Source organism: Halyomorpha halys, unplaced genomic scaffold (assembly GCF_000696795.3).
Source record: "Halyomorpha halys isolate HHAL.00 unplaced genomic scaffold, Hhal_1.1 Scaffold119.1, whole genome shotgun sequence".
NCBI classification, from domain to species: domain Eukaryota; kingdom Metazoa; phylum Arthropoda; class Insecta; order Hemiptera; family Pentatomidae; genus Halyomorpha; species Halyomorpha halys.
The window spans coordinates 1-15,758 of record NW_027106557.1 but is presented as its reverse complement, the minus strand read 5'-3'; the positions used below and the strand labels follow the sequence as shown (position 1 = coordinate 15,758).

Sequence of the window (15,758 nt, the reverse complement as noted above, 5' to 3'; positions counted from 1 at the left end):
GAGAGAAGATAATAAAAGACAAAACTAATATATTTGCTACTTTTCTTAACTAGAGGGAACCTGAGCAAAAAGGTAATGACCTGAAGAAAAAGGTAACATCTCTAGTAGTATAAAGCAAAATTGAATGAATGTAGAATGCATTAATTGTTTACTATTATGGTATTATAAATATTAATTTTTTGTATATAAAAAAGATTTGCTTTTTCCAAAAATTTTTTCTCATGATTTTCATCATCCTGCTACATCAATCTGAATATAACTAAAACATGGATTTTTAAATAATTGTATCTTGGTTTTAAACAAAACCCACAGAAAATACTTGTAAAATATATATATAAATTGATGGTCAATTTCACAGGTCTAAAAACTTCAAATTTATGAAAACAATAAACAAAGTGAATATAATTTTGGTATCTGATTTTGCTTCCCCAATAATATTTTAGGACTCAAAAGTGCTATTTTTGCAAGTTTTTTTTTTAATTAATGCTTTAGAGTTTAATCTTATGAAAATGTAGACTAAACTATTTGACTTTTTTGATGCTTGTTTTGGAAGAAAAATAAAAAAAATTAGTTGTCAAATTCCGGGAGTGTAACTAACCTCCAACCATTTTTGAAAATAAGAATATTCAATTTCTATTGGAATAATGCAGGTAAATGTTTTGAAACCAATCTAATTTATACCAAACATTTTTTTTAAATTTGAATAAGATAATGACTTTTCTTAAGCTTACGGTAGTCAGGATTCATGTTCAAAGATTATTGACATGGTCCTCAACATCAATTCTTTGTGGTTCTCCACGAGTATTATCAACAGGAAGATAGATTTTATCGACAACCTATGATAACCATAGGGAATCTAGCAGTCACATTCTACAGTTAGAGACTGTTTCTGTGAAGATCTTTTGAGCATTACGGTATTTGCACAAAATATTAGTCAAGGGAACACAGTTGGTCATAACAAACCTTATGTTTTTTAACCTTCTCAAATTATCTGACACCTAATTAGAGCTGAAATTCCATGAGCTCATCATAAAATATGGTAACATCTTTAGAATGAAACTGTTTTACGAACTAGACATTGTTGTTATTAAGAACAAAGAGTAAATTATCAGGCATGTTTAAGTATCTAAGTCGTTAAGATAACCAATAGCAATTAGTTCCATAATGTATGAATTTTGGTAACACTCAAGAGATCTCATGTAGCACTTTTACCAATAAGAAATATACTGAAAAAAACTTAAAACTTAAAATTTTCAAATAAAGAATATAAACAAACATTCATCACCACACACTATTTTCTGAAATTTGGAAAAATCTTCAGCAGAGATAATTCAATTAGATTTCCATTTCACTTTAAACGTCTCTACTCTAAAATGTCCAATTTAGGCCAAAATTTAAAAAAAATACATAAATAATGTCAAAAAGTGATACATATTATAAGCGATGTTCCAAACCAAAGAGAATTACTAAATAAGAAATTACAGGATATTGTCAATCTTAAATTATGGTTTACTCAAAAATATAAAAAATTCACTTCTGGTGTGAAGTTGACCATCAAAAAATACTTCACATTATTAACTTAAAGAAATTCATCTTTTAAATTAAGGCTTTTGAAGTGGATAATTGTATGATAAATATTTAAAAAGGCCACGAAGAACTTGATATTTCAAACTAAAAATTAATCTCTCTAGTAGTATAAAGCAAAATTGAATGAATGTAGAATGCATTAATTGTTTACTATTATGGTATTATAAATCGGTTTTAATAGTTCAAAGTGTTGAAAAACTTTTATGTATTAATCTTGTGCATGCACGAATTAGCTCATGATTACAGTTATTCATTTATTTTATTCTAATTTAAATATGATTTCACATTAAAAGATTGTTGTGTTGTATCAACTCAGAAGGTGAGCTAATAAATAGTTTTAATTCTGGGCAAAGGTCAGAACTAAAAAGAATTTGCAAAATCAAATAGGTCTATAAAAACATTTTGTGTTACAAAATAGAAGCTATAATATAAATTTATCAAGTTTTGCCCTAGACAACAGAAGTCTCCATCTGTTTATATTTACAAATCATTGTATTTTTCATTTCTAAGGAATGGTGAACAGAGGGTACTGTGCATAGAAAACAGTAGATATCATGCTATAATTTCTAGGCTAAGAGTTAAGAATCAATATTTGACCTACACAGGTAAAAGTTTGCTTATAATATTAGAAATCAGGGCTGAGGCATCTACTCCTCTGTCTGAATGTCATGGCTGCAACCATGACTACTGATGAAACAGAGCCCCAGGGGTTCCACTTTGTGGGAGAATTTCCCTTTTCAGGCTCAAAGAGGGGAAAAAAAGAGGAAAGTTCAACACAAGGTCCGGTTTAATATATTTACTAAATAATCTGAACAAAACACAAATAAAATGATGATAATGTAATATTCAGTGCTTATTTAAATTTTTGTTAAAAAGTATTACTATGAAAATTGGTATCTACACAGATTGACATTATATTGTATTCCTAATATGTATTGTTATTATTTTTTTATATTCTAATACCACCTCATTATCTTTGATGGATAGCCACTTTTATATTAAAATTACTATTATGGTCTGAAAAAAGATTTATCGTGAAAACTGTTAATAAATATGGATGACTTACTACACAATGGTACTAGGTACATTTCCACTAACTTCATGAAACATAAAATAAAAGATTCTTTCTTCAAGGAAAATCACAACTTTTCAATTCATTTTTTGATTGAACAGATTAGATTTTATAGCTAAATCTATTCGATTAAAAAATTTTTGAAAAAATGTAATTTCCCAAAAAGAGAGTACTTTTAATTATATTTTTTATGAAGCTAGTAAAAACATACTTAGCACCACTGTGAAGTAAACTATTGATGTATATATATACCATTATTCAATTTTATTTCTTAAATCTGTATTTTTACTTTAATATACGATCATCATTGCAATGTTTATACTTACATACATATTGTTTGTAATATATTTTTTTTTTTATTTTCTTTAATCTAAAAAGTTTCTCTTTTTCAGTTCCTATTTTTTTATTTAGCTCAAAAGAAGATAAATCTTATTATTTATTAAATAATTTTTAGTCTTTCTTTTTCCTTATGAATAATAAATTTCAGCCATTTCTTTAGAAATATCATCTAAATAAAAGCTTCTCTGATTCTCCCTCTCCTATTTTATTTTAATTAGCCAAACATTGATGTATTAATGTATTTGTAACATTAAACAAAAAAATTGGTAGCAATCATAACTAATAAAATGAATTTATTAAATAAAATATTAATATACACATTTTATACAGAAATAAGTAATGTTTATATAATAGGAGGTAGAAAAATCTAGGAATATTTCTGGATTATATATGGCTATGGGGAAAAGAGGAAAAATATACCTGAAGAAATATTTTAAAAAAATAGGAGAGAAAGCTCCTAGAGGAAATACTAACTATCTCCAGTTATCACTTCAAATTGAAACTTTGATACAATCATTATTATTTTAATATGATATTAAATATCTATTATGGAAGCATACTGTTCATTTGAGCTCATGAGCTATAGTTGTATTTACCCATTAACAATTTTTAGCTACTGTTTAGGATAATTAAATAAATTTAAAAATAATCAATTTAAAACTAAATAACAAAAATTAGAAAGAGTTTGCTGTTGCAAAATAGTTTTCTAAACATAAATATTACAACCATTTATTTATTTTCTGTATACAAAAATAGTAATTTACCATTATATTAATATTTATTTTTTATATAAACTGACTTATAATTTTATTACAGTAAAGTGTTGTATGCTCATAGAATCTGATAATAAGAAGATAAGTATTGGAGACAAAGTAGAATACAAGGTGTTATTCATCAGGTTTACATAAATTAAAAAAATAAAATTATAATTCTATTAATCACCAAAAGCTGTATAATATTTTTAAAATATTACAATAATATTTATGCTGTTCAGCTAATAATTTCATGAACATGTAAATACTGAGTTGTTTATTTATATTTTCTTGTATATGTAATGTAGAGATCTCTGTGGATCTATTAGATAATGTACCTGAATATCAAATTTCTAAAGTAAAAAAAAAATCAAGAAAAGGGGGGCTGAGGTCCCAGAAACCCTTCCCTGGCTTGTACCTTCAGAGTAGCATAGCTCAAACTTAATAAATATAATTCGAATAGGTTATTGCTATGAGTACTTCAACCTTTATTTAGATTTAAAACAGGGCTATTCTTTTTCCTCAGTATTATTTAATTTTGGATGAGAATATTTTATTACACATCCTCCTCTTGGATACAAAACTTTGCAAGCATATAGGACAGTGCTCTCACCTGACAGTGCAGGTCCTAGGAGGAGAGAGGAGGATATACCTCTCAATGTTATTATCAAACAAAGAACAGGAGTGACCTGCTAAAGTGGAATGCCAGCCTCTATAGCCTTAATGAAGACTTTCCTCTCTTCATCACAGAAGAGATCTACCTTACTACGAAACAAAGCCCATGTGTACAGGTGGAAGAAAATAATAGGTGCATCATACTATAATATATGAAGAAGACAGCTTGTCTCTGGAAATGATCTCCAGAATCCATCAACCGCTATCCATCAAAGACAAACTTCTATTCAGAAATGAAGACAAAGACAGGCTTTTAGCATGAAATGATTGATTTTATTGTTTCATTCAATAAAATTGAACCTCATATTAACGAATGGTGAGGAAGGAGAGAAGATAATAAAAGACAAAACTAATATATTTGCTACTTTTCTTAACTAGAGGGAACCTGAGCACTTAGGTAATGACCTGAAGAAAAAGGTATCATAAAAAATACCATTACCTAGAATATTTGGCCCCAAGGTAAGAACATATGAAGGTGTAAAATACATAATTGTGAGCTGTGAATCCTCTAAACTTAATTGAAGTATAGTAATGACTTTGTTTGGGCATTTAAGATTGTTTTTTGCAAATATTAAATTTATATCAAGTCTAATTTTTGTCCTTGTGCCTCCAGTTATAAAATAATGTTCCTAAAATCCTGAAGGAGCCATGGTACACTATTTCGACTATGCTGATGATGCTCATTCCACAGAAGAGGCTGAAGAGTCCCCCACAGTTGGCTAGTAAAAAAACAAATTGATTATAAGTCATTTAATTGAATAAGTTCTATTAGAATCAATATTAATGATCCCTCTAGGGAACTGAATGGCATTGGTAATATATTCTATGTAGGAAAAATGCAAAAAATAACCTCTTCTTTCTTAATCTAGAATAAATTTGTATGAAAATTGTAATGAATTAAAGTTATTATTATGAAATCTCTCATTTTTTTTTAAAACATTAAAATTTTGACTTATTCTATTATTTTGATAACATTAACATCTCCAGTAAGTACTATCTGTAAAAAATATGAAAATAAATGCAGGAAGACTAAATGATTGAGGATAGGAATGGAACCTCAACGAATCTTGAGGGAGAAGAGGAAGAGATTTCAAGATCGCATGTTGCCCTATTCATGCTCAGTTAAGTTGAGTTTTAATGGACACTTCTCACTAAGATCTGTTGATTGAATTTATAAAAACACTAGTTTAGGGCAGGTTATTGCACAAGGCACCAACCTTCCCAGCCTAGGGGCACAGTACCAGCGGGCACAAACAAAGAAATAATATTTGTTTCAATAACAAAAAAAATGCTTATGATGAGTAAAGAAGAGTGATGGTTTTCATAAGTGATTTTATTATGTGAAAAGATTGAAATAATTGTAAACAATATTTTTGTCAAGAATTTTCAGACCGACTGCTTGGCCCTTCATAGGTATGAAGAGGGAAACTAAAACTTTTGGGCTGAGGAGCTTCCAAACTTAAGGTCATTATCATTATAAAGGCTTTATCCGGATAATTTAACTTTTTTGATGAAGAAAATAAAAAAGAGTTATGTTTTAATAAGAGAGAAAATTTTAAATAACGAAAAAAAAAAAAATGTATACCTAAAGAAAAATAAAAAGAGAAAAAAAAAAAGTGAAAACATATAAAGGGAAAAGAATAAAAATAAATAATCATGTATCACTTGCATGTAATTCGGAATTTTATACTATGATCATATATAGGTTTCAAAGTAAATGTTTTTTACTAGCCATAAGTATGCTGCGTGTAAAGCAATCCAATGCAGTTGGGCAGCACAATGTGTTTAATCAAGTGTCTTTCTTCTTTAGATTTAATTTTTAGAATCTGAATTCTAATGTTTATGAGAAATATTCTGATAACCTACTAAAAAAAAATAATAATAAAGGACATGTTTTTTTAACTATTTTTCTACCAAAGCCAAAAGAAGCAAAGAGTTTATAATTATGTCCATCATCATATCAAAAACGTACCATAAAAGTCAACTTTGGTGTACATCGGCTTCTTTTCTGCTACCAAGAAAACCTTGTCTTCTATCATCACTGACAGGCTGGTGTCATTCCATACTATTTCTCTGAAATTAAATAATCAATTATTTAAACTTTAAAAATTATTAATCTTTATTGTATGCTGAAGTCTCTGCTTGAGAATCAGCCTCTTAAAGATACAAATTTTAATGAATTGGTACTAGAGATAAGAGAACGATGCTTTTCTTAATTCACTTTAATGAATGCTCTCTCTACAGAGGATGTGGACAAAACAAACATGAAAGTGGTTTCGAAAAATGTCTAGCTGGTGACAGTATATAAATTTATTTATAAAAGACTTTGCCCTAAATGAAAAATCAGCGGATATTTTATCAAGAATGTATGGTAAGGTGCTGGGTATAAATTAAAAACATAGGGAACACCTGAGAGTCAAAAAGGCCTTCGAGAAGATAGGGATAGACTGAAGAGAGAGAAGACAATTGGTCTAGGGAAAGGGACAACTCTAGTATGATGCTCCTCCTGCTGTTTTTATTTTTTTTTTTTATTTGGGATGAACCCAGTTATATTTATACAAAAATTTCAAATTATTCATATGTATACAAACACATATAAATTATTTAACGTTAATATAATTACAAATTTATACATAGAACATACCTAAATATGATATAAATTACTAGCATAAATTGAAATTTAAAATGTATAGATGAAATATAATATATACCGTTAGATAACAGAATATATAATTAGAACTTATTAATATAGTGATATAATAAGAGATATATGGAGTTTCATCAAAGGTACCAGTTTCCTGAAACCAAAGAAGTAGCAAACACATTTTTACACTTTCCAATGCATCAATACGTGTTTTCCGATATGGATTCCAAACAACAAAGCATTATTTTAAAATTGGAAGAATCATGGACAGACAAAGATGTAATAGAGGATATGTAGATTTGAAATTAAGAATGGTTCTATTAATGAAACCAAGAATCTTATTGCCTTTTTAACTATGGCTGAAATGTGTGATTTTAAAATTTAAATTATTATAAAAAGTATGCCTGAATCTTTGATTGATTGCACTCTATTTAGGGGTGAACTGGCTAGATGATAGAAAAAAAAACCATCAAGAATTGAACTCTGGGACCAAGTGTAGGAACAGAATAAACCTTGGAGATGCTAAACGATAACTTACAGCCTGTAACTTACCAATTAAATAATGCCAAAACCAGGTTAAAAGGGGACCATAGATAACCAAATCAGAAAGCTTATTAATAAACCTAAGTAGAAGAAAAATGTGAAAAATATGACTATTTTCCCTTGTTTTTCATAAAATTAATATAATCAATAAATGATTTTTAAAGAAAAAAGTTAATGAGAGGCCACTTGCTGATTACTCCTGATTATAGTTTTTCTCTTATTGTAAGAGTAATATTAATATGCACTCATTTATATCAAATTGTATAAGCAGTAGATATTGACATCAAATTATATATGCTCTAGATTTTGAGATAAAATTACACATGCCCTAGATCGTAGTCTTACCCTGGATCTGGAGAGTAGGTATACCAAGTTTTGGCATGGTATTCGATAATGTTACACGAGCTCAAACAGTTACAAATATTTCCTCCTCGCCTTTTCCAGTCCTCTGTAACAAATATGTACATGACTAATAATAATAAATTTTATTTACATAAAGAGAAAAGAAAAGTGATATTTAAGGCAGAAAATCGTGAAAATTACTTAATATGTTTGTACTTGTCTGTAAAAAACACCTCTTCTAGAATAACCACATTTTTAAGCTCCTATTACCCTCTCTTTTTTTCTTCCTCATTAATATTGGCAGTATGTTTTATGGAAGCCTATCTTCTGGGCTAGAGGTGAGACTCATGAATTACTTTGTAGGATTTATCTTTGCTTTTTCAAGTACCTCTAATATCTCCTGTTGATACGAGTTAAAGTGGTTTTATCTGATGGCCATATCTTTGAGTCTTTCTTTTTTAAAACCTTAGAACAAGAACATCTTCCCAACTCCTCACTGAACGTTCCTCTATTCACTTTAAAAATAAAAGATCTCATTCTTTTAATTTATATATACACCATTAAAGAACTGACCTTCAGTAAATCCTTTGTTATTTGTGCTATCTTCTTTTGGAATTCTTTATCTATCTCTATTTGCTAATCCTTCTACATATTTTCTTTAAAAATTTATTCTTTTTCCTATTTTATTATGAAACTACCACATTGATATAAACAATATATACTTCTGTGATAAGAATTATTTCAAGAACAATAACAGCTCTATCAGGGTTCAAATTTACTAGAGTTTAAAACAGGTGCTTATAATTTTTTTAATATAATAATGTTAAATATAATTACACATTGAGAATAATATAGCTTCCAGCTAGTCCTGATTTTTAAAAAAATAATAATAAAAACTTTATTAACAAAATTTACAATTAAAAATTCCTGGTTTGAATGATTACAGATACCCACTCTTAAAATAAATCATCATATTAGAATAAATATAACAAAACTTGTATTTAATTTAGGAATATTCCAAAACATTGATTGGCTACTGTAGGAAAAATTAAACAAAAACATACACAAAAAAGAGAGAAATAAAAAATAAATAGAATATTAGATGAAGCATTAAGAAATGTCCAATGGATAGCAATTTAAAAATATTGTGCACTTACAATTAAAAATAGTTCAAGTTGTTATTTTCTTTTGTTCATGCTCAGTCTAATATTCTGAATGATTTCTTAAAGAAATTAGTTATTTTAAAATAATGATTTATTTAACAAATAATATTGTATTGTAAACTGAAGAGGGATATGTTCTCACTAAAATGATTCACATCACAAGCCTTTATGACAGTTCAATCAGTCATCATGCCCAGGCAGCTACAGATGAAGACAATACACAAATAATAACAAGACCTTGAAATCTATTAGAGACTTTGCAGCATTACTTATGCTGATAATACTATGATAATAAAAAATTTCAATTTTATTATTTTATGCAATTTGCTTACTTCAGCATCTCCTAAATGAACAATACATAAATTGGAATATCTTATGTTTACAATCAACAAATTATTATATATTCTACTTACCTAAGACCGATGAAATGCATCCAAGGTGAGATCTGTCGCATAGCTTTGTCCCTTTAACTCCTGAAACATAATTTGGTCACATTCGACAGATATAGTTTTAATAACTTATTTAAGAAATAACATGACCAGTGGTGTACAACGTATGAGGTATTCAGAAAGAGTATATGCTATTTACAAGTTAAGTAAAAGTTTTTATCGAAATTTCTTCATTTAACCACCAATGACAAAAACAAAAGTGAAGTTTCAATAGTGCAGTTCCAAAACATTATCCATTATATAAATAAAATATGTAAAATTTTGTAAGGATGTTCCCCTCTCCCTTGGAACTTGCTACTTTCATGAATATATCTGTAGTCTATACTATTATTTTGGAATTTACCCAACTTTTTAGGTTTTCCAAGTATTGAAAGTCACTCACTCCCTTTCTCTGAACCCATTATCCTCTACAACTATATCACTCCCCTGTAGTGATGTAACTCCCTCCCTATCATCCTCCAGGACAGTGTGACACCATCCCAATCATCCTCCACCGCAATGTCACTCCCTCCATATCATCCTCCACAATAGTGTGACTATCCCAATCATCACCCATGGCGATGTCACTCCCTCCCTATCATCCTCCATAGCAAAGTCCCTCTTACTAAGTAGATAATTTATTTATTTTTACTTAAATAATATTGTTACACAAAATATTCTGATTTTTCGCTGTTATCCACCTTAAATTGCCATAAAATTATAAAATTGACTATAACATGGCGGAAGTGGCCTCATTCAGTTTGCAAACAAACTATAATGAACAATACTTTACTCCACTCTTTTTGAGCTAATTACTTTGTAAATATTCGGCCCTCACCCATTTAGACCTCCTCCAGGGGGAGATTGTCCCCCAAAATTTGGGTGAATGTTGCTCATTTCGGTTCTTATGAACATGAAAAAATTATTACCTAAGTTTCATTATTGAAAAAATATTGCTGGTTATTTGGTCCATTTAGGTCTATTTTATCTATTCATACATCTTATGAAACTATACTCACTGGGCATGTAGTAGTCAGCGCAGTTGCACTCGTTTAGAGTTAAGTTAGTGACACACTCAAGTTGGCAGTTGGAGTAAGAGTAGTGAAGGAAGAAGCTGAGCTGCCTCTCGCCTGGGAAGTAACAGCGCCGGTGGTCCGCTGGCAACAGGCTCAGTTCTTCGTCAGCTCTGATCAGCTTCGGCTCCACAATCAGTTCAAGCTGCACCAAAATGTCACTTTTTAACTGTTTGATTACATTTCTGAGTAATTCTGTATGAGAGGATACCCTGGACATTAGGATATGATGGAATTAAATTATAGAGAGGATGTTTATTCCTAGATTGCCCCTTGACATACTGCAATACATCAAATAGTTTTAGCGGTAAACATTGAAATGAAAAAGAAAAGAAATTTAACTTAAAATTTATTGGGTCTTAAAACCTGGAAAGCAAAACCTATCAATCTCATGTTCCGTGCATTTTGTTTCTTTTTTGTTGAACTTTTTTTTCTTTCAAAGTTCCTAGTATTTCGAATTTCTTCAGATAGATACTTGCAGTCATGAATGTTTTGTAACACACTTTTCTATTCAGCAACACACACTTCAAAGTCTTGTCACTGTTTTCTTGTTTACCAAATCCATCCAAACCCTACATCTTAGCTGCACCCACCTTGATTATTGCACAATTTGGCAATTCACAAAACATTTGAACTGTTTATTTACACCTTTAAGGCCGAATTAATTTTTAACCTAACTTTTTTTTCAGTTAGCAAGATTCAGTGATTCACCACCACCCTGATGTGTACAATCCATTACTAGATCCTTCCTCTCTCAAGAGCCACTTTCAATTCTCCACTATCCTGGCTGCAGCACACCAATTCCTAATTCCAAGAGTTCAGGTGTTAGAACTTACTATATCTATCCTTTCCTTCCGCCTTTCTTCTTTTTTTTCATCTGGTCCTCTGCTCAGCAGGTTCTTTGTGGTTAAGGACTTCTCTATCCGCACGATTTGGTCAACTCATATTGGTCTTGCTTTCAGAATATTGTTTTCCACATCTAGCTTTCCTTTTATTGGTTAATTAGTTCAGGATTATACCTCATTCTGCTTGATCGAGCCACTATATTTATATATATGTATCCTTCATAATATTTTCCTTTCAAAAACTAGTAATTCCCTTTTGGTGGTATTGTTCATCGCCGATGTTTTGATTATATTCAATCGATTTGCCTTAACTGATCTTCTAAGTAATTTGTACTAGAGCAGATTCCTTGGTGGTGAACAACTTTTCATTATGCTTCAGGATACGGTAACATCTATTTGTGGCAAAAAGGTTTTGCTGTTTCATTTTGTTATCCACAGGCTTTACTGATCCTAGATACTTGAATCTCTCAATTACCTCAAAGTTGTGTCTATCATTTTGGATAACCGGTCTGACAGTTTTTAGTTCACATATTCTTAGCCTTATCATTGTTGACCAATGATTTTCTTTCTTTCCGACTTCATTAATGGGACCTCTAGAATAGTGAGAACATCAGTTAACATATCGGTTATAAGATCTTCTAATTACATAATTAGCAGTATATATATATATATATACATATATATCATTGGAATAAGCTAGTGTAAGTGTGCTTTTTTCTACATAAAGTTCCTCTTGTTTGTATTCAAGCTTTTCTCACTGCACTTTTAGCTGCCTGATCAAACGAAGTGCTTGCTAGAGTGCCAGATGTCTTGGGCCTTGTTTACACTTAAGTTTATTTGATAACCCTGATTGCTTAGACAGTAGCAGACATCTGTCATAAGCGGCCTGACCAATCTGTTTAAATTTGACAAGGTTTAAAGTTTCTCCTTAGGTATAAGTGCATTTTTTCATTACATGCTGTTATTGGTTTCCTTGAAGGCCAGTAGTAGATTGTGAAACTTACCTGGTACTCTCCTACCACTCTCTTAACGAGAGTTGTGCAGAAGATGTTGTATTGTCTTCAAAGGAATGTTATAACCCTATCACAGTTAAAATTCACTAACTTATCCTAGGTGCATATGGTTCCCTCCTATCAGAACACTACCTTTACTCCTAATCTAACTTATCCTAGGTGCATACGCTACCCTCTCATCAGATATATTTGTGGGATGTTCTCTTGCTTCTTCAGTCCTTACAAGATTCAATGGTAATTGAAAGGTTCTGGGCATGCTAGGAATGTTTCTCAGTTATCCTTACTAAATTATTGACAAATTTAGATCAAAATATTTTGATTATTTATGCCCTGACATCAACATTATTCTTCTAATCTATTTTTCTGTAACATCAAGAAGAACAATTTTTTAAAATTTATAACCGACAGTAAGACGTCAAAATTACTTTAAATTAACTCAACAAATAATTAATAATTGAAATTTCTATAATTACTATTTGTAAGAAAGGTTTCAACATACCTTACGTTCCATCGTCAATAAGAAGTACTGCGCTATGGTGGTTTCTTTGAACTATAATAAATAAGAAAATATAAACAATATGCCATCACAATTTAATAAGGATAGTAAAAATTAAATCCGGCCAGGGGCGTTGACTTTTTTCATTGAGTGGCGGTCCCACAAAATGAAAAACTTTGACCCCCAACCATGGTTAGGCAGTATAGGACTCCAATGGGAGTCTTGGTCGAAAAAAGAAAAGAATTAAATGTGAATCTAAGGTAGCAGAGCCGACGATCTCTGTCTATTAATAAGCAGGCGCGAAATTGTTTCCTCAAGCTAAGTAAAATTTAAGTAACTTGTACTAAGTAAAAGCTAAGTAACTTGTTCAACTGGAAGCCATAAATAAGCTTCAAAATTGGAAGAGAAACTAATAGCACGCTCTATCGGAAATAATGTTATAAAGATAAATATCTGGTTTAACCACTCACTGGACCTCCTTTACGATTTTAGATCCAAAGTTCAGTATATAATTTATTTTTAGTCTCTATCCTAATATTGTTTCGATTAGGATGTTGGTAGTACTGGCGGAGTAAGTCCGCCATGTTGACCAGTTTTTCTCAAAAATATCGACCCGGCGAAAACTGCTTCGATCTACAACTTTCTTTAACTTGAAGGGCTAGTACAACGGTTTTATATTATATGATAACATTGTTGTATAGCACAAATAAAGAAAATTTATATGGTAAAGGAGTGGTTATCGCCATTTTTTTGGTGGCGGAACCAGTTCAGTATTAATTGGAAAATGGCGGAACCCTATCGTAAAATTAGGTCAATGGCGGAACTCCTACATCATTATTTGATACAAATAGGGTATCAAATGCCGTATTTTCAGCAAAAGCTAAGGAATGCTAGGATATCTACTCAAAACCTGTGCAAAATTTGCAGAAAATCTGAAATGGAAAGGTTAAAAACTGTATTGAGTTGGTGGAGAATGACCCAGTGAAGACCTATTACTGAATTATTTCGCGCAACTCCGGCTAGGAACCATTGTTATAGTGCGTTTGATTAAGTAAAGAAAGAGAATTTGAGGTTCAGAGAGAAATAAGCAGAAAACACTGAGTTCAATAAAGCAGGCAATATTAGATAGGTACTAACTTCTGTTGGGCTCCAAATGTTCCTTCTGTGACCGATCATTGGAACCTCATGCGGGTTATGGAGAATGATCTGAAAACAAAAGAGATCAAATGTCATTCATGAATATATTTACAGATTCGCACGGAGGCCTACACTATCTACCTCAATAATTATAATTGAACAGAAGAAGTAATTATTAGAAAATATCCTTCGGTTCTAGGAACAGGTCGCAAGTAGCATGATACTGGGCGGGTTTGATCTTTATCATCTTTTGGGCTTCTGATTCTTAATATAACCATTCCTTATCAATTCGACATTCAATATTAATATGTCCGTGGTCTCTTTATCTTTCCGCTGAGGAAATACAGCAGTCGATATTTATGGGATCATATTATAAAATTAAATTTAGTCTATTTGGTGTTCTTGTTGATTTTTATAGCATTAGGTGGAATAAGTCGACTTCCTCACCCAAGAGACTGAGAAATTCCAAAGAGGTTTTCTCTTTCAGCTTCTAGTCAACAGAGATTGGAAACATGATATTGATATAAATGACCGAGAGCAGGGCTCAATGTAAATGATGACCTAGAATGGTACAGCTTAGTTTTTAGAAATCACAGAATAATGAAGAAGTAACTTAGCACTCAATTAGGAACGGGTCGAAATACCTCGACTATCAAATCAGAAAGTTCTATTGCGTTCCAAATAGGAAACCTTTACTGAATAGTTTTAGCTATGAATAAGTTCTATTGTGTTCCAAATAGGAAACCTTTACTGAATAGTTTTAGCTATGAATAAGTTCTTTTGGAAGTTAGCCTAAAACTGGAGACATCGGCACCTTGAAGCCCAGTCGATCAGAACTGTCGCAGGAGAGAGTCTCCACAGCTCCTGAGAGTAGTTTCTTGTAGAGAGTGACGGTGAATCGATTCTCGGCCGTCCAGTCTGAACTCATGTTATGTTCTTCGTACTCGATTTCCCTGAAATATTTAGTTTTTAGCTATAATTACTAATAATATTATTGTATACCTAACAAGATTAGAAATAGTCCTCTCGTATATTTACCGTCCTCTCTCATAGTTTGCTTTATGGTTTAATTAAAACAAAAACCAAGTTGATTTCTATATTCTCTACATATTGTAAGACACTGAAACTATATTTTTCATTGTTTGACTTAAGCCTTCATGGAAAATGATTTGATCCCATCAATTTAAACTTGCAATTTGGCTGATTCTGGCCCAAAATTAAGTTTCTACTTACTTTATTTAAACCGGTGGTTCCCAAACAGGAAATATATTACTTAGGGCCCCCTGGAAATTATTTTTTTAAAAATTTTAATAGCAATTAATGGGAAATATGTATGTATTAATGTTTCGAAAAATATAGCAAAGGTTTAAATTAGAAACATGAACTTTGAAATTATTAAACTATTTATTGAACTCTGAATATAATTTAATAAGTTACAACATTAGAAATCATCGTAATTAGAAGGATGATCCTGGTGTGGTGCTATCAACTTATTAATCCTCGGCTCTATTTTCGTCAGACCGTGACAACTTACAGTTATTCATCTCCCCCACAATGCACCTGTGGCCATCACCGCCTCCTAAATCCCTCCAGCGTCCACTTTGGGAACCACTGATTTAAACCTTTCTATGGGACATCTTGGTTTTGCA

The 15,758-nt window shown here is 30.9% G+C and overlaps 1 protein-coding gene across 1 annotated transcript in view; it reads right to left on the bottom strand.

Annotated features, from left to right (window-relative positions):
- LOC106678020 (uncharacterized) overlaps positions 1-15,062 on the bottom strand; it is a gene marked incomplete at its 5' end in the record, with an annotated part of 18,662 nt that extends 3,600 nt beyond the window's left edge. Inside the window, 7 exon segments of the mRNA XM_067044941.1 lie at positions 6,398-6,498; positions 7,958-8,060; positions 9,531-9,590; positions 10,565-10,763; positions 12,976-13,026; positions 14,110-14,178; positions 14,924-15,062. Of these exon segments, the coding sequence (XP_066901042.1) occupies positions 6,398-6,498; positions 7,958-8,060; positions 9,531-9,590; positions 10,565-10,763; positions 12,976-13,026; positions 14,110-14,178; positions 14,924-15,062 (722 nt within the window).
- Between the last annotated feature and the right edge of the window lie 696 nt (positions 15,063-15,758).